The 14,082-nt window shown below is 40.7% G+C and overlaps 1 protein-coding gene across 2 annotated transcripts in view; it reads right to left on the minus strand.

Annotated features, from left to right (window-relative positions):
* Nucleotides 1-14,082, minus strand: part of LOC143988985 (cytochrome P450 2K1-like) — a 48,867-nt gene that overhangs the window by 25,326 nt on the left and 9,459 nt on the right. The window contains exons 4-8 of one of the 2 annotated variants that reach the window (XM_077488961.1): nucleotides 13,644-13,793; nucleotides 12,701-12,840; nucleotides 11,075-11,251; nucleotides 8,508-8,649; nucleotides 7,910-8,094 (exon numbers count right to left, since the gene is read on the minus strand). In XM_077488961.1, coding sequence (XP_077345087.1) covers nucleotides 7,910-8,094; nucleotides 8,508-8,649; nucleotides 11,075-11,251; nucleotides 12,701-12,840; nucleotides 13,644-13,793 — 794 coding nt within the window. Of the gene's footprint in view, nucleotides 1-7,909; nucleotides 8,095-8,507; nucleotides 8,650-11,074; nucleotides 11,252-12,679; nucleotides 12,841-13,643; nucleotides 13,794-14,082 lie in introns of both variants that reach the window. The other variant, XM_077488959.1, reaches the window with a different exon arrangement.

Raw genomic sequence — 14,082 nt, forward strand, 5'->3', positions numbered from 1 at the left:
GGTGGTACTACCAGGCAGCCCAATTGGCACAAATTTCCTCAATATATTCTAAGGGACCAAAACCAGACTGGATATCCATGGAGAGTCAGGCAGTACCACTCCACACAATAGATTTTTTGATATGGTGCCCCCGGAAACGGAGACCCCCAATAATGGCCCCGACACTTTCACACTCGATGGTACTTTGCGACACACTCCATAAAAATAATTCATTGGTTTCTTCCCTGAGACCATTGGCCCATATCTTTCATAATCAAGACTTTGTTCCAGGATTCAACACAACAGCTTTCCAGTGGTGGTTAAATAAGGGCATGTTTAGAATAGGACATTTCTTAACGGCATCAGGCCCTCTCACGCCGACTGACTGTGTTAACAAATTGGAAATGTCAAATTCCGAGAATTCTAGATTTAACCAAATTAAGACATTTTTAAACACTTTATGGACAGATAAATCCATTCCCCCAAAACCAACAGCTTATGAACAGTGGTGTGGTACACTCACGGATCAGAGGGGTAGTATCTCACTGATCTACGCCTTATTGGTGAGTAAACACAGCTTGCCTCCATATGCTCAGGCATGGGAGGCTGACTTGGGTTTGTCATGGGAGCTGAATAAATGGCACAGTCTCCTCCAGAAATCTTATAAGGGTATTCTCAACATAAACCTAATAGAGGCAAATATTAAAGTTTTCACATGTTGGTATTATGTCCCCTCCAGGCTTGCTAATATTTTTCCTGATGCCTCACCTCTTTGTTTTCGGGATTGTAAGCAGGTGGCTACTATGCACCATATTTGGTGGACTTGCCCACGTTTAAGAGGCTTCTGGAAGAGATTTTTCCACCTGGCACGGAAAGTTACAGGCATTGGAATTCCACAAACTCCCACTATTGGACTACTGAACCTCGGAATAGAAGGTGTTCCCAAACACACCAATAATCTTATTTTTTTATGCTCCTAGGAGCAAAACTTACTGTTGCAAGGGCGTGGAAAACAAACAAGATTTCTTTGATAGTCACCAAGCGGAAAATTACTTTGATTATGACCCAAGAACAAATCACTGCAAAATTATTAGACAGGGTGCCCAAGTTTGAAGCGACTTGGGATCCTTGGGCTCGCTACATCAAGGTTCCCCTATATCCGGGCCACTTACCTTAACTTCCCCCAACGATTGATTCAAGTAATGGGTTCCCTCCTCCGCTCCTCTTCAATAATCACATCACAGATGCACTTTTTCTTTCTCTTTTTTCTTCTTTTCTATTACTCTCTTCTCTTATTACTTATTATAACAACAAGATGACTCCCCAGGGCCTACTCTGTGGAGCCCAACGTTCCTATCCCCCGAACGACTATGCTTTTTTATTTAAAAAAAAAAGTGAAGTTCACTTAGTTTTCTTTCTTATGCACCTTGTTTTTTTTTTTTTTTGGTTATCTTATTTTGCATGCCCTTTGATCAATAGTCATCTATTACTAACTACATCACTTGGAGTAATGTACCTAGGCAGCCCATACATTTATTTAATTAATTAAAATGCAGGGGCAGGGACTGGGCGGAGGGGCAGAACCGAAATATCCAGGAGGAGCAGGGGGACATGTACAGTTCACAGCTAGATCCCTGTTGGGGTGGCTTGCGTGTTCTCCCTTGAACTGTCTGGAACAAAATCAGATATTGATACTCTGCCGACCCCTGCTCAATCTTATTATCCTATGGCAAACAAAGAATTTATTGTCACTCATTTGCTCTGATCAATGGTTTATAACAATTCTTCAGAGGATTAGGTATCATCGATATGTGTTATATATTTGTTGTTACATTAATACTGTTATCCTCTTAAATTTTGTTTTTGATAAACCCTACCGAAGGGCCATGTTGGCTCCCGGTTGGGGATATTTGTTATTACAATGTGTTGTTATATTGATGAAAAAATTTTCAATAAAAATATTGAACAAGAAAAAAAATAATAATAAATATATATATATATATATATATATATATATATATATATATATATATATATATATTGTGGTAGTAAGGTACCCCAGCAGTGTTTGGACAGAGGATTCTCAACCAGGCATGTTGAGGGGCTCCAGTTTATTTGCTTATTTGGGAGGAAACTTTTCAGGTTACTCATTGTTTACTAAAATCCATTTTGGGATCTGGAGCCTGGGGATTTCGTAGCGATCTGGGTGGGATGAAATCCCCAGTCCTGAGTCCAGGTTTTGAGATCCACCAGCATACGGGCTGAAAAAGGAAGCTGGAAAAGAGTGCTGAGGTACTGGGTGTACAGGATCTCTGTTATAGAGCCGAGAAGGCTGAAGCATAAGTCTGAGCAGCAGTGCTGCTAAAGAGAGCCAGGTGGCTTGGTATTTTTGGCTTTACGTACATTGTTGCTGTGGAAAGCTGAAACCCCTGTGTGGGCAACTCTTCTGTTATTGGACTTTTCTTTCTTTAATAAAAGTGGGCCTACAAGCCCTTAAAATGGCATAACTGGCATGGACTCGGCTCACTGGTAAGCTCTACCCTTAAGCTAAAACAACCCCCAATGTTACAATTATATATATATCTATATATATATAGATATATATATATCTATATATATATATATATAGATATACATATCACTTAGGGGTGTACTCACCTTTGTTGCCAGTGATTTAGATATTAATGGCTGTGTTAAGTTATTTTGAGGGGACAGCAAATTTACACTGTTATACAAGCTGTACACTGCTACTTTGTAGCAAAGTGCAATTTCTTCAGTGTTGTCACATGAAAAGATATAATAAAATATTTACAAAAATGTGAGGGGTGCACTCACTTTTGTGAGATACTGTATATACAGTATATGCATACATCCCTTACCCTAAAAAAATAAGGGTGAGGTGCAAAGATATACATGGTGGAGTCATTGATTTTCTATACCTGCTGGCCCATGGGAGGATGACCCATGGGTATAAGATATGTATATTGCAAGGTTATCCAAAAGTCCAGACTGTATAGGCAAAGATAAGAATTAAGCCACTATGACAACTATGAAAAGAGCAGTGTATACAAAGATTGTGCTAGCTTCAACTAATTCTATTACCCATATACTCTTCTCATAGTGGCTTTATTCTTACCTTTGCCTATACAGTCTGGACTTTTGGATAACCTGGTTATGTACACATCTTATACCCAGCAAATAGTTTCTTATAGAAATTTTCGACCTCCACTACCACCTGATCACCTTCCACCTGCCTCCCATCTACCTCCACCGACACCAACACATCTTTATTCCTGCATACCTTTTAAAAAAAATAACGGGAATACTTCTCATTTTCTTCCGCATACTTTGTTTTAGCCTGGAAGACAATTTTTCTGCCTTTTTCCTGGACAAACCCCCAGGTATCTTCCTTGACCATCCTAATCTCCTCCTCCACCTCCTTCCCAAACTCTCTGAAGATAAAGAGGGTTCTCAATCTCTCATTAAGACAGGCAAACTCCTCCCTCTTCTCCAGAGCTTTCCTCCTCCCCCACCCTTGGAAAAATCTTTTAATTTCTCTTTTGGACCAATCCCACCACACCAAGCAGTCTCTAAAGGATACTTTTCTTTTGACCAAACAACCAAATATAAACTTAAAATCCTCTTTCACCTTTTCATCTTCCAAAATTGAGGTATTACGTTTCCATACCCCAGGACCAAAGATGAAGTTAAAATTCACCTGATTCATTTCAATTCAATTCAATTCATTGATTCCCCTGTGATCTGAGAAAAAACAAAAAATTTGAAAAATCTTCCGTCTTCAGGCTCCTGGAACAAATCTGTCCTGGATTTCACCTTTCCGGCCTCCAAAAAAGGAGTAAAACGATCCTCACCTAAATTGACGTTCTTGCCTATGCCAATCGAACCTAAATAATTGATCATATTGTTAAGGATGGTTCCAGATCCATCCATCCCACTTCCGCTTCCACCCACTCTGTCAGCTGCATCCCTGATTGTGTTGAAATCTCCAGCCACAATAATAGGTGCCCCGCCCAGTTAAATAAAACTGTAAATCCTGGAAAAAAACTATTCTATCTCTCCTATCAGCAGGAGCATACACGTTAAAAAGTTTAAACTTAAAACCAGAAAAATCCACAAAAATCATAATACACCTACCTGATGAAATAATTTTATATTCCAATACTTTAATTTTAGTATTTTTAATCAATATGCCAACTCCAGCATTCCTATTTTCTAGATGCTGGTGACCAGAAAGCTTCTCCTCTCCACTCATCCTGCTTAGGAATGTAATGTAAATCACATTCCTGTAAACAAAAAATTTAATTTTTTAAACTGAACAGAAAATCCAAAATTACAGCTCTTCTTACAGCAGAGCCAATGGAACGAATATTAAGGGATGCAACTGACATCACCATTAAATAAAATAGACAGAAAACCAATTTAAACAACCAATCCATCATCCTGATCTTTTAACAAAATTGTCTGCAGAAGTATCCATCTCTCTGCTTCTTCTCACAGCCCGCACAGGAGTCTGCAAATGATCTCCATCATCAGATGATGAGATATCACCCAGGAGAGCCTCTGTTTCTGTTTTTTGTCTTTTGACTGCAGTACGGCCACTGTCCCATCTATATTCAAATTCCCAGCTTCTGGCTCTGCCCCCTAGACTCTCTTGCTTTACTCTCAGCTCCGCCTACACTCCGGCCCTCTACCTTCGTCACGCCTCCTTCCGTGACACACGCGGGTTCAGCTCCATTCATTTTGACAGAGGCAGGGACACCGACACTTCCCCTGGGCATGCCCACTCCCGAGACTCCGGCACCATCTTCCACTCCTCCATCTGCAACTCTGTCCATCTCCTCCTCCCCCTCACACCTCACGCCATGCTCCAAGATAAGCCCAAGGACTTATCAGCCTCAGACCAAGCCGACGTAGACACCTTTCCAACAAGCTCCGGAGCTCTCTGAGTCCTGGGGACATCCACCCTCCTCACAGCCTCAGCAAAAGTATAGACACTGCCAGTCCCCATTCTCTGAGGGCAATCCTTTGCAAGATGCCCAGTCTGGTCACACAAGTCACACTTCCTGGGCAACTTACACTCTCTGGCTATATGGTCCGAAGACCCACACAGCCTACACTTTATTTTATCATTACAATCTCCACTAGAGTGACCATATTCATAACATGACCTACAGAAAGTGGGCTGCCCAGTTAAAAATAATGAGCACCTCTCCCCATCCACAGTGAAGAAAGGAGGGGATAAGTAATAACCCAAAAGCCCCTTCTTAAACTTCACTTTAAAACGGTATTTACTTCTAAACATCCCCCATACATTTTTCACTTTAACCCCCTGGTCCACTTCCTTGCAATATTTAAACAAGAATAATCTTACCTCTTTCTCCAGGAAGGGGTTATAGAGATGAATTACCACATCGCATCTTTCCAAATCAAACAGGGGGTAAATTTCCATGTTTTCAAAAACTTCCACTCCGTTTGTTATAGTCATCCGCTACTTTTAAGCAAGTATCCTCCGAGAAAAACGATACATCGTAAGTTCCAGTAGCAGGAAAATCCTGAATGGCATAAATATCACCTACCGCAATATTCAGTTCTTTCAGCAGAAGCTCCTCGATCATAGGGTATTCCTTCTTCTTTTCTGGTTGCACAACCAGTCTAAGCCCCTGTACACACGGTCGGAGATTTCGACAACCAAATCCGTCGGATTTTGTCCGTTGGATTTTGTCCGTCGGAACTTGTCCGAAAACTGTTGCATACACACGGTCGAACTAAGTTGTCGAAAAATCCGATCATTCAGAACGTGATGATGTAATTTCGTTACGATGGGACTACGTTCAGGCTAGTAGCCAATAGCTTTGATGTATGAATTTTATCTGAGCATGCGTGGCACTTGGTCCGATCAAAATTCTCTACACATGATCGGAGTATGTCCGATCGAACCAGTTGGTCGGAAAATATTTCCAACAAGTTGGAAAATTGGGACCGACGGATATTCAGACGGAATCAGTCCGATGCATACCACACACAGTCGGATTATCTGACAACACGGTCCGATATGACACATTCCGACGGATTCTCCGACCGTGTGTACAGTAGAGTTTCCCCTCCTGATCGCAGCCAAAAGGCTGAGAACCCAGGCAATACCCTTGAGACACCACTCCATGTGAGAGAGGTTCCAGGTCAGTGGACTGAGAGAGTTGGGCCAGCTGAGAGAGTCGGGAAGACTATAGCTGAAACAGCTGGAAGAGAAAGTCTTGAGGACCAGAGGGGACAGTGAGTCTTGGAGGAGAATAAAAGCCTGGAGTGTCAGGAGAGCCCCCTCCAAGAGGCCAGGAGTGGCCCTGTGCAGCTTTGTACTGCAACCAAGGCTGAGTGAGCCTTGAGAGCCAGGTGGATTGACATTTTTGTTTTTGTTGTAATTTTTGGGAGAAGAACCCCTGTGTGGGCAACCCATGCATGTATGAACTTTAATTTTTGTTACTTTTAATAAAAGTGAGCTACCATGCCCTTAAACTGAAGTTGCTGTTGGCTGTGAACTCACTAAAAATGCATCTACCACCATATATATATATTACCTCCCTTTTTTGTTTGTATAGCCAATATCATACATGAGGAATGTATTAATTATATGGATCTTAGATCGGTATCTATGTAATCATGTAAAAATATTTCAGACCTGTACCTATTATGTTAATGTGATATTCCATTATTATAATCATTGTTTTTTCATTCTTCCTTGTAGACTTGTTTTTATGATTGTGAATAAGCTTTCTGAATGTACAAATCCTTGTAGTCCTGAAGAAGCGGTATATCCGTGAAAGCGTAGACCTTTTTAAAGGATACAGATCGCTTGTTTATGTGATGTATTCAAAGACATTGATGGTTGAAATATGTTTTTTAATAGTATTTAATAAAATTATGTCTTTTAATAAATTGGACAGGGGTTTGTCCCATGATGATCCAGGTCCCACCTGCTTCTTGGATGGTATAGATACCATACCATATATACAATACTGGGATGATACCCTGAGTCAATCCCTGGATAAATTGGACATACACTCTATTCCGCATCAATTTTTTTTATATATTAACCTGTCCAATCTAGGTCACTTACAGGCAAGCAAGGTAGTCGTATAACAAGTAAATGGTCAGGGCAAGCAAATAACACGGATCATTGAGAAACGCACAGTGATTATAAATTAGTATCGGAACTGGAACAGAGATCGCAGGTATGACAGCTTGGGAACAGATACTTGGAAAGGTTTTTGCCCAGACAATTCGCAAATGCACTGAGCAGGATTTAAATTGCCTTCTCAGACATTACCCCAGAGGAAGTGTCCAGCAGCACTTCTCAGGGTCCTTTCACATGGTCTTGTCCATAAGATGGAATTCGCTTTGCTCAGCAGGGGATGGATCTGCTGATCCCCGCTGAGCAAGCGAATGACAAATCCAAATCCGCTCACTGTGCAGAGACTGACCTGTCAGAGCCTCGCTAGCCTCTATGGGGAGATCAGATGAAAATGGACCGCCTGTCTGTTTTCATCTGATCTGACAGATGGACGGAAGATAGGGTCTCCATCCATCTGGATTTCACGGACAGGATCGGATCAGATAGCACTGGGTATCAGTGGACATCTCAGTGCTGATATTCGGCACTACATAGAAGTAAATGGAGGCTCCAATCAGGTCCGCCTTAAAAACTGACAGACAGACCTGATCGGAAAGCCCGTATGAAAGGCGCCTAAGAACTTCTAAACACATGTACTTGGAATCTAGAGCTCACTTCCCCTCACTTTGTTTTGTATAATACAAGCAAAACTTGAATGTAGTATTGAAGTTGTTTGAATTGGTAACAAATGCATTTCATAATTTATATATTAATAATGAATGATAGGTAAAATGTAACACTTACTTTAGGTATAAAGAATCCTTTAAAAGTCACATCCTGAGTAGTGGCATGTGGAACATTTGTTGGCACGATATTGGCAAACCTTTGGATTTCATGGATAACAGCATCAGTATACGGCATTTGTTTTCGATGTATCGGTCGAGGCTCTCCAGAACCAATGACTTTTTCAATTTCCTTCTGAACATTTTCTAGCATTAAAGGAAAGGCATACTAGCTTATTTAAAGGGATTTCTGTTTTCTCCGAAGATATATATCCAGTCATTCCCAATCTTCTTGTTAATTAAAAGATAAGATAGCTATTTCAGGAACATTTTGGTGGACAGGTATTGATCAATGGATTCCTCTGTTTCTGTGGTTGCTACCTGTCCAGATAAAAACATGGAAGCTGTGCCTTTTGATTTGTGTTTAGAAGTGTTAGCTCTAGAACTGTCAGCAATGACGGTAATGTTCCATATTCATGATAAGGTGGCATTCCTCATGGACAAATGATCTTTAAACAGTTATATGGTCTAAGCAGGTATTAGGGAGTTGTCACATAAATGGGAAGATTGAGATGAATGGATAATACCAAAGAAAACAGCACACAAATTATATCACTTACTTTGTATTTCTGGGTATTTCATCATCAGCAGGAGGCCCCATCGGAGAGTGGTCGAGGTTGTCTCCATTCCAGCAGCGAACAAATCCGTCACCAGCATTGTCAGATTTGTATCATTGAAATATAACTCTGGATTTGGCTTTTCCTGAAAATCAATCAATTCAGAGTATACTATATTTGATGTAGTTCTGTTATCTAGGGTTGTATTTTTATATTGTGATTTCCAAGTTTTACCCCTTACATCAATGTACTAGGATCACCTCTTAAACAACATTTTCTTGTTTGCTGGTCCAAGCCTGACTATATAATTATAAGAGATGACAATTTTTTGCTATTAATGAGAAATAATGTGACCAATAACTACTCATTTTGGTAAACAGAACCTGAATTGTGCAAGCTGTGCCTTAAAAATGAAGCTGAGTCAAAAAGGCCAGTCACAAGTATTGCCTGTGGTTACCCTACAGCTGATCTTTTCCCCATTAATGGCTTACCATGTCTTTCTCTGCACCATGCCTTTGTGTGGAAGGGACCATATTGGTAGAGAAAGAGATTTGCTTCCTCAAGTCAGAGCTATTCCTCTGATGATTGGTGGGGGAACATTCATGAAGCAGCAGATGAGGTATAAGAAGCACAGATGCACAGAATGTATGAAGCAGAAGAGATGCCTGTCTGATAATTTCAGAATAACATGGAGAACAGTGACCCAGCACAGTAGCAGTCAGAGGCAGCAGTACCTTGGGTGATCTTACACTGCATGTACAGCTATGAGGCTTAAAGTGATATTAAAATCTTCAAAAATAAAAAAATATTATACTTACCTGCTCTGTGAAATGGTTTTGCACAGAGCAGTCCCGATCCTCCTCTTCTCGGGTCCCTCTTCAGTGCTCCTGGCCCCAGCAAGCGGCTTGCTATGGGCGCACCCAATCGAAGCCGCAGCACCGTGTGTCCATTCAGACACTGAGCTGTAGTTCTGCCCTGCCCCCTCTCTCTCCTGAATGGCTAACTGGCTTTGATTTACAGCAGCAGAAGCTAATGGTGCCATTAGTGTGTCTCAGCCAATCAGGAGGGAGAGTCACCGGATGGCCAAGGCACTTGTGCACATCACAAAATATAACGTTTTCAGTGTACTCCTCAGACACAATTAAAGTATAACTAAAGGCAAAATGTTTTTTTTTTTTTTTCGTTTTGTATAAAGTGCAAAGGCATTAGAACATATCAGTTTTTATTGCTGTCTGTGCCCCCTTTAGGGAGATCCCCCTCTCTATTTGTCCTGTTTATCATTATCGTTGAAATTAAAAGTAAATCACAAATTTTGGGTTGTCCCCAGAAAAGCAATAGAGGGGAAATCTTTCAATGGGGACACTAGTTCTGGTGACCTGAGGGTCCCCAAGGAATTCCCTTAATTTGCAGGGATTTCCTCTTACTTCCTGTTTGGCTATGGGACAGCAAGTGAAGGGAAATCTCTGCAATAGGACACAAATGGCAAAGGGTCTGGAACCTGTAGGGATAAAGCTTATATTCTGTGTTCCACATCTTACCTGTTAGCCAAACATCATTAAGTACTCTCTGCTGTGCACAGACCTTTTTATATGTGAGCCAAAAAAGGCTCAAGGGTCTCTCTTTCTCTTTCTCTTTCTCTCTGTCTCCCTCCTGAAAAACGACTAAGATGGTACATGTGCTTCCTGTTTCTTTTGGGTAATCTATTATGCGACATTATGAACTTTGATTGAGTTTGAAGCAGGATTGATCCAAACACAGAAGTTAGCTGTCATTGCCTGGCCAATGGGTTCAAGCAGAAGATCTTCCTCCCTGCAGCTGACGGGGATGTTCTTGACATCGTTGGCCTAATGCCTAATATGGACACATGGCCATATTAGGTCAAATATGTTACAAGAATCCCCTCCCCTTTGTATATGTGCAGCTGTATGATGGGTTATGTCCTGTGTGCAATGCCCAGCAATAACAGCTAACTTCTGGGTTAACATAAAACTTGGTTTGGACAGAATCAAAGCTCCTTTCTAGTCAGTAAGCCTCACTGCACTGTAAATGTACAAATCCAAAAATAAAGACCAGCTGCACTTCGAAGAAAATTCAATCACTGTTAACACTACTTATACTGAGAGTCCCTGCTTGAGCCCTCCTCCTCTGACACAACACATTTCACCTACAAGGCTGGGCTTAATCATAAGTCCAGCCTTGAGGGTGAAACGTGTCAAAGGAGGAGGTTCCTGGTCGTGGGGATTGTCTTCATGTTGTTTGGATGAATAAAGTTATCAGCGTTGAATTTTCTTTGGGATGGCAGCCTATTTTAGCTTTGGATCTGTGCCATGAAACCAGCCCTTACCACCCAATCTTTCATAAGGGTGACCAATTTCAAGTCTTGAGTACATTGTATTCTACAAGGTTTACAACCTTGTTGAATAAAAGTTCAGGAGTGCATGGACAATTCCTGGAAGTGTCTGTTTTGTGAAAGGTTTACTGCTGCCACAACTAATTGGGCCTGTCTCCCTTATACCTTTAACAAAAATGAGCAGGTAGAAGCAAGTAGGTTGCTTAGACATGACATATACCTCCTTTTGTTTGACAAGGAAAACATCAATGAAATTCCTCTGATCATTGACATCAAGATGATTCCTCTGATTGGTGAAGGTTTCTCTGATAAAATTGTGCAATTCCTCCATGCTTGGAATGATCGTTCTGTGATTCCCGGGCAGCCATCGGACCATAGATGGAAATGCATTGTACAACTAAAAGAAGAAACATGCAGTTTGATTCCTGATAATGATAAGTAATCATATTCTGTAAACAGAATAAACACAAATTATAGGTTTATGACAAATACATTTTTTAATTGCAAGCAACGTAAGTACCTGAATTTGCCTTAGTACCAGCCTCTTGCACCCCATGTACAACAGTATTGGAGTGTGAAAAGAATAAGCAGTACAATGAGCCAATCAGTTCCTGTGCTGACAAAAAGCATGATGATAGGAAGAGAAAGCAGACTCACAATGAGATGAGCTTGAGACAGTGGTGCTTCTCTTTTCACTGTTCAGTCATAGGCTGGGTGGATCCAGAACGACCTGTGCTAAGAAGAAGTGGACCAAACGTAGCTGGCCATCATACTGAAGACATCTAGCTGCAGACAAAAGTACTGCCAGGGAAATATCTGGGTTGAATATGCATATTGCAGCAAAAGCTGTTTTTTTTATTTTATCTTTAAATGGGCATTTCATTGTAACCTGTTATTTTTGGCTGGAGTTCTACCTGGAAAGGCGCAATGCCATATGGATGCCAAAAGGTGATGCCAGCTAAGCAATGGAAGAATCAAGGCAGCTTCCCTAGCCCTCTAGATCTAAGATATAGATCTTAATTGTTCCGGATGGATGTCATTGGGCAGGGTTGTGCAGCGCTTCTATAAACATGAGAATGTTATCATGCTGATCTGCAACTATCAGGTAGAATTTAGGTGCAATGCCTACAATAGAGATGTCCTTCTTCATGTAAGTAAGTAGACCAGGAAGACCTCAAGACCATTGTTTGAAGTTTTTAGGTGATCTAATTTTATGATCCTCCACAGCAGGTTGGATATAGACTCTCCTCCTCCTGGTGAGTTGACCTGGAAAACCTAAGGACACATGCTGCCTTCGAGGATGCTAGCCATATTGTTTGCAGCAGTGTCTAATATATGTACTTTCCTCCATGTTTCCTTTATTACCCAAGAGTTTATTCTGCAAGCATGGTATAAGGTACTGAAACTATCAAATAACCAGAACCAAATTAAAGTTTATGGCCATTTATGGTTATATTGTTCGCTTAACAGACTAAACCATGCCTTACTCCTCTGACAGCCATAAATGAAATCTTCAAATTGGCAGATTTTATATGCAATCCCTACATTATGATATTATAGTCAACCTTGAAGATCTGAAGACCATTGCTTGACATGTTTAGATTAACTTATTTTCTGGGGTTAGGGGCCCTGCAAGGGATTTTTTCTGTAAATCTGCTTGAATCAGCTTAAATTTATTGTTGGAGTTTTGGGCATCCCCTGGTGGTTTGAAGAAAACCTGAGCTTGTAAAAAGACACCTGGAGCAACCTGCTTTTTGGGCTTCACAAGGCAAGGTAAGTCAACAGCATCAAAAATGTAAAAATGTTGCAGTAAAAATAAATTTACCAAAACCATTGGTGTACCAACATTTCTGGCATTATCATTGACTATTGTTAAAAGCCTTAAAAGTTTTGGATCATCATAGTCAAAGCGATGACCAAGCAATATGGACACAATGATATTGGCCACAGCAGCATTCATGATCATGGTGTTTTCAAATGGTTTTCCTGCAATACAAGCAAAGATATTATTAAAAACTCATAGTTTAGTAATAATAAACATAAATCTAAGCAACAAGGATCAAAGAGGAACAAGGAGTGCAAGGGATTAACATAGTTTTTGTTTTGCAAAATCAGAATGTCTCTGGAGAGTTTTGGAAACATATTGTGGCTTGCCACACATTGGGGAATGTACTTGGGTGGTCAGTTCTGTGTGCAGCAAACTTCTGCCAGTCAACCAAACGTTTGCAAAAGGGCTAAAGTTGATAAGAGGAACTTCTAATGGTTAAAGTGTTTTGTTGGGTTGGGGAGGGCTTTGTGAGTAGTCAGATTTTCCCAGGATCCTTGCAATAACACCTATGTACATGTACACCCCCCTCCTAGCAAGGGGTTGTCTGGGCACAGGAGGGACATGGAGGTACCATCAGAGCATAAGGTGCCGCTGGATATTTGTGCCACAATCAAGGAACCATTGCAAAATTAGATTGTTGCATATAGAGATGCCCTGCTAGTCAGTAATTAAACGAACAACTTGAATTAGAATTTTCATATTCAGTTTTTCAATCTTCAATAGCCTAATGTTGGACTGTGACTACTTGCTACCAGGAACTAAACACCAGATAATAACACAAGATTCTAATAAGGAGCTGGGGTCTGCCTTATAACCCTAGGTGTTACTAATAATAGGTGTAGAGTGGCTACATCTCCTGGGCACAGATGTAAAAATCTGTACAGATAGTGAGAACAATTGATTTGAAGTAAATGATATTCTGCAGTCTTATAACTGTCAACCAGGCTACACTATTACTGACCTTTGTAGGCTTTTATAACATTTATCAAACATTGGGATTCTTTAGTGATCGTATCTTCTATTGTTCTCTTCCCCATCCCGAAATCTCGCAGTGTAGAAAGGGTGAATCGTCTCATGGCTTTCCAGTTGTTACCATTAGAAAATATAAGACCTAAAGAAAAAATAAAATAACACATACATTTTATCAGTCAAATGCCCCGTAACACACGGTCGGATTGTCCGACGGAAAATGTTCGATGGGAGCTTTTCCAACCATGTGTAGGCTTCATCGCACATTTGCATCGAGATTTCCGTCACACGAAATTTGAGCTCTGGATTTCAAATTTTCTGACAACAAAATCCGTTGTCGGAAATTCAGATTGTATGTACACAATTCCAACACACAAAGTTCCATGCATGCTCGGAATCAAGCAGATGAGCCGTGCTGGCTATTGAACTTC

Source organism: Lithobates pipiens, unplaced genomic scaffold, assembly GCF_037356315.1.
Source record: "Lithobates pipiens isolate NorthernLeopardFrog02 unplaced genomic scaffold, aLitPip1_a1.2 Scaffold_18, whole genome shotgun sequence".
NCBI classification, from domain to species: Eukaryota; Metazoa; Chordata; class Amphibia; order Anura; family Ranidae; genus Lithobates; species Lithobates pipiens.